This window comes from Alternaria metachromatica (genome assembly GCF_023757995.1).
Source record: "Alternaria metachromatica strain BMP 0045 chromosome Unknown scaffold_3, whole genome shotgun sequence".
Taxonomy (NCBI): Eukaryota; Fungi; Ascomycota; class Dothideomycetes; order Pleosporales; family Pleosporaceae; genus Alternaria; species Alternaria metachromatica.
In genome coordinates, this window is record NW_026055494.1 from 1,351,564 (window position 1) to 1,368,172 (window position 16,609).

Here is a 16,609-nt window from a genome sequence, read left to right on the forward strand (position 1 = left end):
TTACAATGGGCTGACTTCCTCCACCTCACTCACGCACAAGAGCGTGCGACACAACAGCAGCCATGGACGATCGCAAGAGCGTCGGTATTATCGGCATGGGCGACATGGGCAAGATGTACGCCCGCCGGCTGAGCACAGCTGGCTGGAAGTGAGTGCACTCGCGACTGATAGCTTCGGAGCTCCAGTGTCTTCTGCAAATGGTAAGTCCTTCACTCTCTCATCCTCCCCTCCCCCGTTATGATGACCGTGAGTGCATTTGGCTCGAGTACGGCGCATGTCCACACTGCTGCCGTCTTGGTTTGCAGTAATTGGGCATGTTGCCGTCCATGATGTGAATTCTCGCTACCTTATTTTATACACCTCTGAACTACGACCAACTACATCGCATTGTTCATTACTATGGCGCGAACTTTGCTAACCAGTGGCTCACAGATTGATTCCTCTCCGTCGAACGCGCTGACATGCTCTCGTTGAAGGGTTCACGCCTGCGATCTTCCAGACAAGTTTGATACATTAGTGGCAGAGTTTCGGGACTTTGTAGGATAGCGCTTTTACATATCAATGAACGAACGCATGCTGAGACTGCGCCAGCCCAGAGTTGAGATCATGCAAAGTGGTCATCTTGTGTCTCGCTGCAGCGACTTCATCATATACAGCGTCGAGGCGAAGAACATCGACGCGGTCGTTAAGACCTTCGGCCCATGTATGCCGTCTCCTGTCACGGATCAGTGTTGTTACTGACTCGAGCCTACGTTCAGCTACAAAGGTCGGCGCAATAGTCGGTGGTCAGACCTCATGCAAGGCCCCGGAGATGGAGGCTTTTGACAAACACCTTCCTAAAGACGTCAGCATTGTCTCCGTGCACTCCCTCCACGGGCCAGGCATAGACCCGAAAGGGCAGCCACTGGTGCTGATCAAGTATCGCGCCTCGGATGCTGACTTTGCGTTCGTGGAGAATGTTATGTCCTGCCTCGGGTCCAAGCACGTCTATCTTTCCGCCGAGCAGCATGATCGCATTACAGCGGACACACAAGCTGTTACTCATGCCGCTTTCCTCAGCATGGGCGGTGCATGGTTCGCGAACAACCAATTCCCGTGGGACAGCTCGCGTTACGTCGGTGGTATTGAGAACGTCAAGATGAACATTACCCTCCGCATCTACTCTAATAAGTGGCACGTCTATGCAGGTCTTGCGATCCTCAACCCAGACGCGAAGAAGCAGATTAAGCAGTATGCCGAATCTGTGACCGAGCTGTTCAAGCTCATGCTCGCAGGGCAGCGGGACGAGCTCCGTGAACGTGTGCATACCGCTCGCAAGGCTGTGTTTGGCGATAACGAGGATGGCAAGAAGCTGCTCCTTCGAGATGACTTGCTTGACCGATTCGCTTTAGGCACAATCCCAGAGAAGAAACTCAAAAACAACCATCTCAGTCTACTCGCCATGGTAGACTGCTGGTGGAAGCTAGGCATAGTCCCCTACGACCACATGATCTGTTCGACGCCTGTAGGTCCCCAGTTTTCTTTCCTCTTTACATTACTCTTCCAAATTCTTATCCACTAACACACATTCAGCCCTCGCGCATGTGGCTCGGCATTACAGAGTACCTCTTCTGCAACCCCACGCTCCTCGAGGAAGCCATCGACACGGCCATCGACGACAACACGTTCCGGGCCGACGACCTGGAGTTCACCTTTGCCGCCCGGGACTGGAGCTCGCGTGTCAGTCTGGGTAACTTTGATGGCTACCGGGAGAAGTTTGAGGAGATCCAGAGATACTTCGAACCGAGGTTCCCGGAGGCGACCAAGTTAGGGAATGAAATGATTAAGGTCATCTTGCAGAAAACTCGGGAAACTTGAGGTTCTGAGTAGAACCCATCAAGGGTTTAGTAGATATTGAAGGAAAGCCCTGCGATAATTATACGCATGAAAGTGGACACGGATCATAACATATAGGTGTAGAATGCACGTCGTGAAGTCAAAAATATATACATTACGTGCATACTCATGTACCCAGCCGACCCAACGCCTTGTCCTTCAAACTACGCACTTGGATTTTCCACAACTCGATCGTGTCGGCCGCTTTCACATTTAGTTTCTTGTAGCCTGTCCGGACTCGAACTCAGTACTCTCCCCGATGTCGCAAACCCCAAAACCTTCTTTGCCTCCCTTGATCCCCTTCCACTCACAAGCCTCTTGCAGCTCCTTTGGCGGTGCCATGACCTCTTCCTCAGTCAACACCCAAGTACCCCAATGCATGCCTAGCGCTCTCCTGCATTTCGTGTCCACGAAGATGTTGACCGCATCTTTGGGACTAGCATGCACGTTACTGTACATCCAACGAGGTTCGTAGGCGCCAATAGGGATAAGACCGAGATCGAAGGGGCCGCGATGTTGACCGATCTGTGAGAAAGCCGGGCAAGTGGGTAAGTGCGAGTACTCAGCCGAGTAGTCGTCTTCTGTGGTTGGAATGCTAGCCGGAACCGTGCGGTAGCCTGTGTCACTGGGTAGGGTCAGCATAAAGAATGAGTCATGAGTGTGGTACAAAGCAGACGTACCCAGCAAAGTAGACCTTCGCTCCGCCAGATTCCACACTCCAGCTTGCCCAGAGCGTCTTGGCCTTGTCGAAGGGCGTCCTTGCACTGATATGCTGACAAGGCAGCGCACCAATCGTTGCTGTAATACCACTAGTCTTGCCCATGTCCACCGAACTCACAGAAACAGAGCCAGCCCTACCCCCCTTTTGCGACAATTCCTCCAACTTGACATCTCTACTCTCCCACCAATCCAATTCTGTGACTTTCGTAACCCCGCTCTTCTCAAACCACTCTTTATTTCCTAGGGGCGCAAAGAAATGCGCCTCGGGGAATTTCTTTTTCAAGCGCTGGATTGTTGGGTAGCTTAAGTGATCGTAGTGATTGTGGCTTATAACCACTGCGTCGACAATTGGTAGATCTTCAATCTCACATGGAGGGGGCGTGTAGCGTTTAAGGCTCTTTATAGTGAACGGTGCACAGCATTCTTCAAAGACCGGGTCAAAGAGAACACGAAAGCCGCTCGGGAACTCTATATAGTAGCATGCGTGACCGAGCCATGTTGCACGAAGTCGTGGTGTCTCTCGGGAGGGAAGGAACATTGGTTTGTGGACTGGTACTGTCGGTGGCGAGGTGTCTGGATTGTGGGCTTGACCGGTAATCTTGCGCCTACCACGGAGTGTTAGTTCGCAACTTGTAAAGTCTTCATAAAATTCCCGTATGCCGGACTTACCAGAGCATACCCTTGATTTGCAGTTCCCAAGCACTTGACTCGATATAGCTATCCCACGGGTTCGTAAACCCCTTGCCGTTCTTCAGGTGATGTCTCTTTTCATCGGCTTCCTCGGGTTTCGCAGCAATCTGTGCTGGATTGCTTACCACGGCGTAAAGACCTACGCCAATACTTGCACCACCTATTGAACTCATCTTGAGCGTCCGAGCAAAGTGTGGTTTTTGCCAAAAGGGCTGACGTTTCCCCCAAACCTGGTAGTTTCGCGATTCACTGAGTAGCCTTCGTATGATGCGAGACGGGAGCGACAGGCGAGACATTGGATATATACACGCGTCTAGACTAACTCAAGCGGCCTAAATAGGAGCTATATTGTATTCGCGAAAGAGGAAAACAATGCGCGCCCACCCTCGGCCGCATTTCATGTAGTCGGCGAAAAGTTGGGCCAGACCGGAGATAGCCATCGTCGACGTTAAGGCCGTAGATGCATCCAAGTCATGCAACTCGCTCGCTACTGGCCGGGCCCACCAGGCAACAATAGCTAGCATTGGAAGAGCGGCTTGTCTCCTTGTCCGATTCTTTCGCCATGCGCGCACGCCCAAGTTCGCTTGGGCAGACACTCTTCAGCTTGCGCGATCGCAGCGCACGATATTTCGCGGTCGAATCGGCGGAACCCGGTGTAGTCCGCATGACGCATGTCGCACGCCGCATATCCTGCGCCGCATGCAGTACGCGGAGCTTGTACTAAATTGCGTCCACCTACAATATCATTCACCTGAAAGAGAGAGTAGAGGTAATAAATTCGTAGTGATGATGAAATAATGGGCCAAGCTGGATGCTACATCAGAGCTGACTAGATATCGCCAGTGCTGATAACTCGGAATTTGGCGATCACACCCACCTCAAACTCGCATTCCTGATGGCTGACTGGAGGTGATGCCTGAACAGATCATACTACACAGTAGGGGAGTGTGAATACAGTGCCCATACCCGTGTAAGTGACGAAACACTGCCTCCATACTAACAGTGCATATCCCAATTTCGTCCGATAGCAAGATCTTTGAAACCAAATCCCCTTGTGCGCTTCGGTATCTTCAAGTGATAGAAGTAATATTTACTACCAAGGTCGTTCCTCGATCGGCACTTCTCCTGTTGTTTCCCAATAGCTTATCGCATCTTGGTAGGCTTTCTGGTAAGTCTTTCGTCGATCCTCCATTGACGGTCGGTCGGGGTTGTTCTGGTCGTACTCGTTTTCGATATTGCGGAACTCTGCGTCTGCGGGAAAGATCTTATCACCCGCAGCCGGCTGAATATAGTATACTCGCAAATCTTTGTCGACACGGTTATCTTTGCTCCAGCGTAGCAGCGCGTCCAGATCTTGACATTGACGATTGTAGGTGAGCTCAGGTTCCGCCGCTGGCTCTCCTTCGACCCACATGTAGTTGAGAACATCGTACTGGACGTAGCACGTCAAATGATCCACCAAGGCGTGGAGACAGTGCTCGGTATGGATCCAATCCATTGTATCGCTACAAATGTGAAGATACGGAGTCAGTGTATATCTCACATGCAATTTGCGCGGCTACAACTTACTTTGGGTATCCGTAATAATCACGGTAAAGGCGCTTCCGGATGTGATCGAGGCAGTGAATGTTATGTGGATGCGCGAATCGGGTGATGAACTTCTTTTCGCCGTAGCCGAAGCTTTGGGGGACACTGATATAGCGGTCTGGATCTTTGCCAAGGATGCGCATGTCGTCCTCTGTTATCAAAAATGGATAACCGGAGGTTAGCGCATGCCATGTTGCGTCAACTTCTGGACTTGGCGGTTACTGCCAGATAGGTCTGTTACTTTAAGAAGAGGTAGTAAGCGCAATTATTACAGCTGCAAATAAGATAAAAAGCGTAAGTATAGTAAGTATAAGTTAAGTAGCTAAGACGTAGTAGATATTCTAAGTTAATTTAAATTATATTTTAAAGCGTAGTAGCTAAAGAGCTAAAGAGAGAGAAAAGGCTAAGAACTATATATAAGATATTAAGTACAAAAAAGTAGTAGTAAAGAAGTATATAGCGTATTTATAAGAACTTTAATCTAAAGAAGTATTTTTTATAAAATATTCTCTAAAAATATTTAAAAGTATTAAATAAGTTTAAATAAGATTAAATAAGTTTAAATAAGATAACGCTTTCTATTCTAGAACTAGTTATAACTAGTAAGTATTTTATAGTATATATATATATATATAGTAGCTAATTATATATAGATCTAAAAAGCTACTTAATATAGATTATAAATAAAATAGACTTAGAGTTTTTAAGCGTAGAGATAGTTATATATAGAAAAGTAGCTAAAGTTACTAAAAATAATAAAAAAGTAACTAGCGCGTTAAAGCTAAAGCTATAGTAATAGCTTAGTTTATTTAGATAGTTCTTTAAAAATATAAAGAAGTAAGTAAATATATAGTAAGTATATATATATATATATATATATATATATAGCTATATAGCGTAAGCTAATAAAAAATAAGTAATTTAAAAAGTACTAAAAATATATTTATAAAGTAGTAGAATAATCTACTAAAGGTGTTAATTATTTAGGTTAGCTAGTAAAAAATAAGTAATACTAAGCTAGAATTTATAAAAGCGCTAAAGATATAGAATAATCTAAAGAAGTATTTTTTTCTTACTTAAGTACTTATAAAGCGTATAGTATAATATATTAGTTAAGTATTATATTAGTATAGGTATTTATATAGTAGAGTAATTATCTATATTAAGAGTAATAGTATTATAATATTACTAGTAATAGTATTTTTATAAAAGTAGCTAAATATAAAGCTATATTTAGTATATTAGTATATACGTATAATATAATATAATACGTATAGTATAAAGTAATTAAGTATTATATAGTACGTAAAGTAGCGCGTATAAGTAGACGTATAAGTATAAGTATAAGTAAGTATATAAGTATAAGTATATTATAAAGGTACTAGATAAGTAGCTACTTAAAGTAGTAGGCGCCTAAGGTGCTACGTAGCCTTAGCAGGCTTAAAGGCTGCGTTAAGCGGGCGTACGCAGGTAGGTTGTTCTAACTTAGACTAGAGAGTCTAGGTCGAGGGCCCGTCCGTTACTTCCTGCGAAGACAGGAACGTTGGTATGGTTGGGGTGAGTGCTGCGATTGATCTCTTCCAAAAACGATGGCTCTATATCATACTGTGTTAGTCACGTATCCAGCGACAGGAAGACCACGTACCAGATGAGCCCCGTTCATTGCGCAGGTATCCACTGTTGGATATCAAGCCTAAGACGAAGAACAAGATAGCCACCACAGCGTACCTCAAGCATGAGCAAAGCAGTGGGAGAGACGTGGCGGATTTGGTGCGAGCTTCACCGCTTGGAACCGTGGATGGCAAAAGCCCCTCTGACTCTTCGGGGTCTTCACTTCGAGGCGCTCTATGCGATGAGTGATTCATATTGCAGGGTAAGCACTGAAAAAGTGTGAGAATCTATTACGTGCAATGCCTTCAGCATACAAAGTCATCGGGAGATAGCTGAGCCCGCTGCGCGCTTTTGGGGGCAACAACGATAACGAGCATCACAATGAGATACTTACGATCGATATCGCGGGACGGAGCCTTCGGAGCATCATTACTGAGGGGTACTGCATGCAGGTTGCGTAGGTACGGTCCTGCTTCGGCACATCCGCGGGCCTGTCGAAAGCTACCTAGGTACCACGTTAGAACTGTTGAAGGTCGAGTTCCGCGTCCGAAGCCGAAGCCGAAGACTGCGCGTTTTCTAGTCAAACTTTGTTATTTCCTGGATATTATGTCAGCTGAAGCCAACTACAAGAAGATCGACCGAATATAATAACATCACCATTGGAGCGACACGCTACTATTGTGCAGTCTTTACGTACACGCCCATACTCTTCTCGCTCGTGAAGCATACCACTCCTCTCTTTTTAACCCGTGAAACAGGAAGAAAGGTACCAAACCACACGGAACGAATGCGGAGCCAGGACTCAGCTTAATCATAAGTATACAGGATCAATGTTCCAACGCTTCATGACTGTTCTCCAACAGTCGAGCATGGGCGCGGAAGCCGAATCTGAAAGCACCATAGAGGAGCGAATCGGCCTTACCTCACTCTACCCAAAGAGCAGCAAGGACACATCCAAGCCACGGAAGAACCTCATCCTACGAACAGTTGCTGCAGTTCTCGTTGCTACCCTGGCTATATGCGGAGCTTACGCGGTCGGAGCCCAAGCGATCGAAACGCTGACACGGGATGACGCCCCATGCCTGTGCGGATTCACAACTGCCGAGGGAATTTCGCGGAACTGCCAGTTCGATGAGATTGAGTTATGTTGGTTGAGACCGGAATGCATTGACTTCGATCTCACGCATGAGTTCACGACAGCCTCTCGTTCTGACAAGGGGGGCGCCTGGCTATACCAGACGGAGATGGATGGCAAGTACCGTCTCATCAACGGGACCGAGCTATCCATGCTGATCGAGCCCGGGAGGACCATATGGTTTACCTACGAGCAACATGTTGTGCATTGCATCTTCTCGTGGAGGAAGCAGTTCCGACAGCAATTCACAGGCATTGTGATGCATATGACCGCATCGGATGAGGGACATATCAGACATTGCGGTGAGATGTTTATGCTTAATGGTAAGTCCTGGCTGTACGAAATGCATGTGAGACATATACTGACTTCGTACCTCTACCTCTGCAGCTAGCCTGGAAGAGAGGCGAACCAAGCTGGTATACCCGTCTGAAGTGTCGTCAGATTAGCCGGAGCTTCAGTCTATCTAGTTACATCGAGTGTATAGGAGCGATTAGCGCCCACTAAATGAATGCAGTATAATTCCGTCATAGACGATAGCTTCACTTTCAAAGTATCCGATTCGGTCAGAAGGCACCTTGACAGATCCCAACGAATGAGTGGGGGTACCTGGGTAGTCACAACACGGCAGTTCCGGTTCAGTATGCAGTTCGGCGGTAAGCTTGAGATACGTCATTATTCTGCTCACTCTCCCATACGTCCTATCGGTAGCCTCACTATGCACTATGCAAGTGACAAACCTTACAATCAATGTTCAATCATGTTCAATCGAGACACGGCTCGGCCGACTACTATCAAACTACCCATCAAGTAGGGATAGTCATCGCATGGTAAACCAGCGTAGTGAGTACAGGTTCATGGCATTTCTTTAAGCTTTCAAGATATGCGTTGCTGCTCGGTCAGCTCTTTCGTAAGTTCAACAGGCCGCGTCACGATGCAGAAGAGCAGCTCTATCACCAGGTAAGTGTTCGATCATCGATTTCTTTACCAGTGGAGAGTGATGTACAAATAGCTGAGCAGAAACCCCACAGAATAATCATCTTTCGCCCTACAAACGCCTTGTATTGTTCAAGACGGATCTTCATAAGCGATTATCATATTCTCGTTTACGCACAATTTTCAAGATGCACAAGAGTTTGATTTTTCTCGTCGCGTTGGCTGGCTTGTCAGCAGCGACCGCTTCGCGTATGTCCTTCCCTGACCCACGGATAAGAAAGTAAACTTACTAAGTGTCGAAGCTCATGCAGAAGAATTGAAGGACGTTAAGAAGCGCGACACCTACGTGGATCTGTTCAAGGATGACGGGCCAGCTCCCGCACCGGAAGAGGGTGGTGGCGCCTACAAACGCTCTGATAGGGCCAATTCGGGGAAGCGTGACACCTATATCGATCTGTTCAAAGACGATGGGCCAGCTCCCGCGCCGGACGCCGGGTCGGAGAAGCGGGACACCTACATCGATCTGTTCAAAGACGATGGGCCAGCTCCTGCGCCAGACGCTGGATCGGAGAAACGTGACACCTACATCGATCTGTTCAAGGATGACGGACCAGCTCCCGCGCCGGACGCTGGATCGGAGAAGCGTGAGACCTAAGTTAATCTGTTCAAGGATCATGGACCAGCTCCAGCGCTGGAAGAGGTTAGAGAGCAGGGAATGATCGGGCCGCTCTAGTGGACGAAGGAAGAGTCGAGGACAAGGCGACTTGGTTCTAAAACAAAGGATGAGAATGAATCTAAATGTTTTTCTTTCCACACTAAACATTTTACCGTGCCTGTACTTGTTACAACTAGACTCTAAGAATTGTAATCTCTCTTAATTTAATAAAGAGTACCTTTACGTATATAGTAGTTATATAATTTAGAAATTATAAGTAGCTTATTTTACTTTATATTATTATAGTACTATAAATAAAATAAAAAAAAACTAAAATATTAAATTATATATACTATAGTAAGTTAATAGTTAAGAAATATATAATATATACTTTAGTATCTTTATTACTTTTATAACTTATACTATAGCTACTAATATTTTCTTTATTAAAGTTATAGGCGTTAAGTATAGTTTCTAAAAAATATATATACTTATTAATAATATTTTAGCTACTTTTTATTAGGTTCTAGCTCTAAAAAGTCTAGGCTAACTTAGTATTAGCTATAAATACCTTAGAATTGCTATTATAGCTTAGTAGCAATTTGTCTCTAGTCTTTCTAGAATAATATACCTAATTATAGTTTAATATTATACATCTAGTATTTAACTAACTCTATTATTTAATATTTAAATTACTCTACTCTATAATACTCTTATATACACTATTTAGATATAATAAGCTCTAAAGTAGGTTTCTCTAGCGTAATATAACATAGTAGTAAGTAAGCTATACTATTATTATGTATAATAGATAATAACTAAAAGAAATTAGCTTTTATATCTCTAGAAGTAGTAATACTACCTACTAAGAAACTTATAAACTTATTAGAAGCTTCTTTAAGTATTACTAACTTAGCCTTAATTATTAGAAATAGTAACGCGCTATTAAAGTTTATTTTAGAGCTAACTAGGCTTTTATAAGCTACTACTAGTAAAAGTAAAAATAAATAAGCTATCTTAACTTATAAACTTAAGAAGTTACGTAAGTAGAAATAATTAGAGCGTACTTATTAAGATATAGTCTATTTTAAAGAATTAAAGCGTAAGATACTTATAAGTAACTACTTAGCTTTTAAAGAAAATATTATCTACTATACTTTAGCTTTAAAAGGTAAGTTCTAGTTAAACTTAGAAGCTTTATACTCTAAGAACTTAAAAATATTTACTATATATAATTACTTATAGTATAACTACTAAGTGCGTAATTATAAAGCTATTTTTAGAGAAGTACTTTCTATTTTCTTTATAAGTATCTAGAAAGTAGACTTTACTATAAGATTTCTAGATAAAACTACTTACTCTACTTAAAATACCTACTTCTAGAACTATATAAGGCTTAAGACGTTTTAAACGCTTACTTAGAAGAAACTTAAAATAGTTATACTTAATATGCTTAGTTCTAAGTTATTATAATACTTTATAGCTTATAATAAGCTTAAATAAGCTAAATAGAGACTAGATTAGAATTCTAACTCTTTTTTAGTTTACCTTAATACGCTTTAGAGTAAACTAGGTAACTACGCTAAAAAGTAGCGCTGTATAGACTTTATAAGTACTTTTCTTTCTAATATTTAAAAAGAACTCTTACTTTAAGATTTAGAAGATTATAATATAGTCTCTAAGCTTAATACCTTAGCTTACTACTATTAAAGTAAGATAAAGCGTACTACTACACTTTCTAAGTATCTAGCTTATAAGAATAAATTCTATAGCTATTAGATCTAGAACTCTTTTTTAGAGTCTTCTTAGACCTAGAAAAAGGCTAAAAAAGTAAGTTTAGTAAAATCTAACTTATAACTAGCTAAATTAGACTAAAATAGTCTAAAAGACTTTAATATAATTTATTAGAAATATAATAAAACTAGATACTTCTAAAGAAACTATCTAAAGTCTAAAAGAGACTCTAAGAGCTTATCTAGTTAAGAATTAAAAAAAGGTAGTAAGTAGAGAAGCTAGAGTTCTTCTTAGCTACCTATGTTACTCTAGACCTAGTATTCTAGAACTTAGAACTTCTTTATAACGCGCTTTACCTAAAACTAGCAAAGCTACTAATAGTAAAAATATTACTTAGCTAATTAGAGCCTATTAAGACTCTAGTAAATAGAGGTTTCTAGTTAAACCTTATTTTAGCGTTACTTATAGTAGAGTAAAGCTTATTAGTTTACTCTCTATCTAAGCTATTAGTAAATAGAGTAAATAGTAAAGAATTAAAAATTTATAGTACTACTATAGTAACTATAAAGGTAGTAGATTTTTATAGAAAATAAAAGACTTAGAATATTCTATATATTATTATAGAGGTCTATAAGTATTAGATATACTTAGATCTACTCTAGATAAACGCGTATTACTTAAAGATTAGCTACTCTATATAAAGACTACTTTTTTAGAGTACTAAGTCTAAAAATAAAACTATTTATAAAAAGATTACGCTAGAAGAAGCTAAGAAGTTTAAGAAGACTATACGTAATTCTATAGTAGATATATATAGCTATTTTATTACCTTAATACTTTAGTCTAGTCTAAAAGAAGCTAAAGAGAGTAGTTTACCTCTATAATATGCTAAGTTTACGCACTTTAGATTAAAAGATAACTTAAGAGTTTTTACTAACTATAGTTTATAAGACTTAGCTATTAACTTACTACTTAAAACTATAGCGCTTTACTAGCTATTATATAACCTCTCTAAAATAGAGTTAGAGCTCTTATATAAGTATTTAGATAAATACTTAGTGTAAAAGTAAATTAGATATAGTAAGTTCTTAGTAGAAGCGCTTATACTTTTTACTAAGAAGAAAGATAGTAGTATATACCTATACGTTAACTATAGAGGCTTTAATAAAGTTACTATTAAGAATTAGCACTTTTTACTACTTATTATAAAGTTTCTAAAAAGATTAGCTAGCGCTAAATTTTATACTAAACTTAATATAAAAGAAGCTTACTATAGAGTATATATTAAAGAGAGTAATAAGTAGAAAACTACTTTCTATATAAGATATAGTAGTTTTAAGTATACTATAATATTTTTTAGTCTTATAAACGCTTTTATATAGTTCTAGGCCTATATCTATTAAGTTCTTATAGAATTAATTAATATAACCTATATTATATACTTAAATAATATTCTTATTTTCTCTAATACTAAAGAGAAGTATAAGAGCTATATTAAGAAAGTCTTATATAGATTATATAATATAAAGCTATTTTTAAAGCTTCTAAAGTATAAGTAGTATACTTAGCGCACTAAGTACCTTAAGTATATAGTTTTCTCTAAGAGAATATAAATTAATAAGAATAGAATTAAGATAATCTAGAAATAGCCTAAACTACGTATAGTGCGTAAGATTTAAGTATTTATTAGCTTTATAAACTACTATAAGTAGTTTATTACTAGATTCTTCTAACTTACTCTACTATTAACTAAACTAATCTAGAAAAGGCTAGAAGTAGCTAAGAGTAGCTGCGCCTAGTAGAGAGAGAAGAGTTAAGTTCTTAATCTTAATAAGAAAGCTAAAGAGGCCTTTTAGAAGCTAAAAGACTCTTTTCTAAGTATTTTTATTTTAACTTACTTTAAGTAAGATAAAAAGACTAAAGCTAAGGTAGACGCCTTAGATAGCGTAATTATAAGTATATTAAGCTAATATATACTAAATAGAGCTAGAGAGTACTAATAGTGTCTAGTTAACTTCTTTTTACGTAAGCTTATTATAGTAGAGTATAATTATAATATATATAACTAGAAGCTACTTATAATAGTTAAGAGTCTAAAGTATTAGCGCTAATATCTAGAGAGTATATACTTTAATCTCTAGACTAACTATTAGAACCTAAAATAGTTTATAAAGACTAAGACTCTTAACTATTAATAGGTTAAGTCTTATATTATACTATTTAGGTTTAATTTTAATATCTACTATAAAGTAGAGTCTACTAACTCTATAGATAAGTCTTCTTACTACTCTAACTATATAGTAGAAGCTTAGAAACCTACTTAGAAGTATAATAAAGCTTTTATCTAGCTTATAAGAGATCTTATAACTAATAGTAATAGAACCTCTTTTTTAGTAGCTATAGTATAGATATACTCTACTAAGCGTACTAAGAAATAATAAAACTTTACTAAGAGTTTAGAGAGCTTTAACTAAGCTAGTAGATATACTATACTAGAGCTCTAGACTCTAGAGAAGTGTAATAAAATAAATTACGCCTTCTTAAGTACTTTAGATAAGTCTAAGTCTAAAGCTAACTAGTCTAGTCTAGATAGAGCTAAAACGCGCTATTACGTAGTAAGAACACTAGTAACTACTAAAGAGAAGTTATAAGTTTTCTAAGAATATTATAATAACTCTCTAGTAGGCTACTTTAAAGTAAAATATACTCTAGAAAAGCTATAGAGACGCTACTTTTAGAAGAGTATATATAAAGATATAAAGTAATACTATAAGAATTATCTTATATATAGAAAGTTTACTTCTATAAAATATAGACTTTATAGTTTACTATAGTCTTTTCTAATACCTAACTACTCTTAGAAGAAAGTAATAATAGACTTTATTATAAAACTACTACTTAGTATAGTTTTTAGTATAAAGTATAACGCTATACTAGTTATTATAAATAGATTAACTAAAATAGCCTATTACGTACTAGTATAGACTAATTAGAATAGTACTAACCTAGTATAGGCCTAGATACGCAAAGTTATCTAACTTTATAGTGTACTAAAGTATATTATTTTAGATTAAGGCTCTTTAATAAACTCTAAGTATTAGAATTCTTTCTTTTACTACTTTAATGCTAGAAAAGTTCTTACTTCTACTTTTTATTCTTAGACTAATAGCTAGACTAAAAGATAAAACTAGATCTTAAAGTAGTACCTTTACTACTATTACTCTCTAGAATAGAATAATTAGGCGCGCTAGATATCTATTAGAGAGTTTACGTATAATAATAGTATCTACTCTACTACTAGAGTTACTTTCTTCTAAGTCTACTATAGAAAGTACTCTTATAGAGTAGATTAGCCTAATTTAGCTTTTAGTAAGAGAGAAAGTTTTATAAAAACTAGCTTTACTAAATAAGTAATTAAACTATAGTAAGAGTGCTATAGAAAAATTAAAGTAGTAAATACTTACTAGAAAAAGTACGCTAATAAGTACTACGCGCTAATACTCTTTAAGGTAGAAAACTAAGTTCTAGTTTCTAACTAATATATTAGAAGTACTTACCTAAAGAAAAAGCTAAATTAAAAGTTTCTTAAACTTAGAAAGATTATAGACTAGATTAGCTTCTTAGCTTTTTAAGTTAACTTTCTAAAACTTAATAGTATCTATCTAGTGTTTTATATATTACTTTTAGAGCCTTTTAACCTAAAAGGTACTATTTTATACTTTAAAGCGCCTAAGTAGAATACTTTAAGAGAATTTAGTAATAATATATATAAAGTAGAACGTATTATTAAAAAACAGCGTAATAAGAATAACTAATAGAAGTATCTAATTAAATAGGTTAAGTATCTAAAGAAAAAAAACTTATAGAAACTAGATCTAAATATCTTAGCTAATACGCTATAGAAGTTCTAAAATAAGAAGAGAATATAATAGCGCAGAAAATCTTTAAAGGCCTAGCCTAAGAAGTAACACTATAAATAGCCTTATAAAAAAAGAAGATAAGTTAAGTTAAGCTATAATAGGCTATTCTAGTGTAAACTAGAGTATATCTTTACTTTTTTTTTTTATATAGAGTTTTTTAGAGTATTTAATAGTGTCTTAGACTAGAATAGCCTCTAATAGTCTAAAAGAGCCTAGTATAAGCTATTTTACTCTAACTCTTTCTAGCGTAGAGTTATTAGTTCTTTAGGCCTTATAATTAGTTTTAAAGAATAAGATATTATACTTTAAATAAATTTATATAAATAAATAACCTTAACTACTATAAAGAACTTTTATATTTATAAAGAAATTCTAATCTAAGTATTACTTAAGAGCTTCTAACTATGCTATAATAGCCTATAATAGTCTAAAGTAGACTAGTACTACTTAGTCTAAACTAATTCTACGTAAACTTTATTAAACTCTACTTAAATATACTAGAAGAGCCTATATTACTCTAGAATAGGCTAAAATAGGCTATAAAAGGCTATTAGAGATTATCTAAGAGTAACTTAGAGAACACTAGCTCTAAAGCGCTTAATCTTATCTTTCTTACTCTTAATTTACTTCTTAAGCTAGCTCTTCTTAGTAGTAGCTTTATTACTCTTTAGCTAGAAAGTAAGCTCTACTTAAAGTTTTTAAATAGTGTTCTATAGATCTTTAACTATAGAAATAATAGCCTACTTAGTAAGCTTTAAAATAAAATACTATAAAAAGAGTTAGTATAGACTAAAATAGGCTATAAAAGGCTAAAAGAGAGTAAATAAAAGTAAAGTAGCTACTAGTAATCTATAAAAAGCTAATTAGAGCTATAAAAGCTTAAAAAAGAGTATTTTAAAACTTACTAATTACTTAAATAGTAATCTAGCGTTAAGTACACTAGTAATTTTATTAGCTCTCTTCTTAGATATATAAAGAGTACTATTAGTAAAGCTAGTAACTATAGTCTTAGCCTTAGTCTTATTATTAAAGCGCGCGCTAGACTTAGTAGTAGTATAGCTATAAAGTACGCTAGAATAAAATTATAAGTACTTCTAATTAGAAAAGTAGTTACTACTAAAGTTAGTTAAAATAGTCTAAAATAGACTATTATAAGCTAATCTAGCTCTCTTAAGCTTTATAAAAGCTTTACTAACTTTAGAGAGAATAGAAAGGCTTATAAAACGCTAGATTAGACTAAAATAAGCTAATATAGGTTAAAACTTACTTAATAATATTATTATAGACGCTCTTATACTTTTCTACTAAGTCTATCTTTAAGTAGTATAAGTTACTATACTTAAAGTCTTCTATAGCTAGTAAAGTAAGTATTAAAGTATTATTAAAGGCTTAAGAATATAAAATAATAGGCCTTTTACTAATAAGCTTCTAATTAACTAATAATTAGTAGATAATTTTATATATAGTTTCTAAGTTAATAAGATTTTCTAGAAGCTATATTAGTTAGTATTAGTGTAAAAAGGCCTAAAATAGGCTAAAAGAGACTAAAACTATCTATTCTAGAGCTATTTACTATATATTAGCCTTATAGAGGCTAATAGAGGGTAATAGTAGCTAGAAGAGAGTAAAATAAGTACTTATAGTAAAGCACTACTTATTTATAGTCTAATACTAGCTATATAAGATAGTTTAAGTAATAGTATCTCTAGATAGTACGCTAGTAACCTTTCTAATTATACTAGTAAAGAT

At 37.4% G+C, this 16,609-nt stretch overlaps 4 protein-coding genes across 4 annotated transcripts; 2 read left to right on the forward strand and 2 right to left on the reverse strand.

The window, feature by feature from the left end:
• Positions 1–62: 62 nt before the first annotated feature.
• Positions 63–1,857, forward strand: J4E83_002105 (uncharacterized protein; the record flags this gene model as incomplete). The annotated part of the gene is made up of 5 exons (XM_049329055.1): positions 63–148; positions 477–537; positions 592–703; positions 759–1,504; positions 1,573–1,857. 5 exons carry the CDS (start codon positions 63–65, stop codon positions 1,855–1,857), a joined length of 1,290 nt encoding a protein of 429 aa, XP_049192027.1.
• Positions 1,858–2,088: 231 nt separating this feature from the next.
• Positions 2,089–3,458, reverse strand: J4E83_002106 (uncharacterized protein; the record flags this gene model as incomplete). The annotated part of the gene is made up of 3 exons (XM_049329056.1): positions 2,089–2,500; positions 2,556–3,200; positions 3,265–3,458. The coding sequence occupies 3 exons, from the start codon at positions 3,456–3,458 to the stop codon at positions 2,089–2,091; spliced, it is 1,251 nt and encodes a 416-aa protein (XP_049192028.1).
• A 920-nt stretch (positions 3,459–4,378) lies between these two features.
• J4E83_002107 (uncharacterized protein) lies at positions 4,379–5,015 on the reverse strand (the record flags this gene model as incomplete). The annotated part of the gene is made up of 2 exons (XM_049329057.1): positions 4,379–4,790; positions 4,855–5,015. The coding sequence occupies 2 exons, from the start codon at positions 5,013–5,015 to the stop codon at positions 4,379–4,381; spliced, it is 573 nt and encodes a 190-aa protein (XP_049192029.1).
• A 2,337-nt stretch (positions 5,016–7,352) lies between these two features.
• J4E83_002108 (uncharacterized protein) lies at positions 7,353–9,206 on the forward strand (the record flags this gene model as incomplete). Its single annotated transcript, XM_049329058.1, has 2 exons — positions 7,353–7,941; positions 8,854–9,206. The coding sequence occupies 2 exons, from the start codon at positions 7,353–7,355 to the stop codon at positions 9,204–9,206; spliced, it is 942 nt and encodes a 313-aa protein (XP_049192030.1).
• Between the last annotated feature and the right edge of the window lie 7,403 nt (positions 9,207–16,609).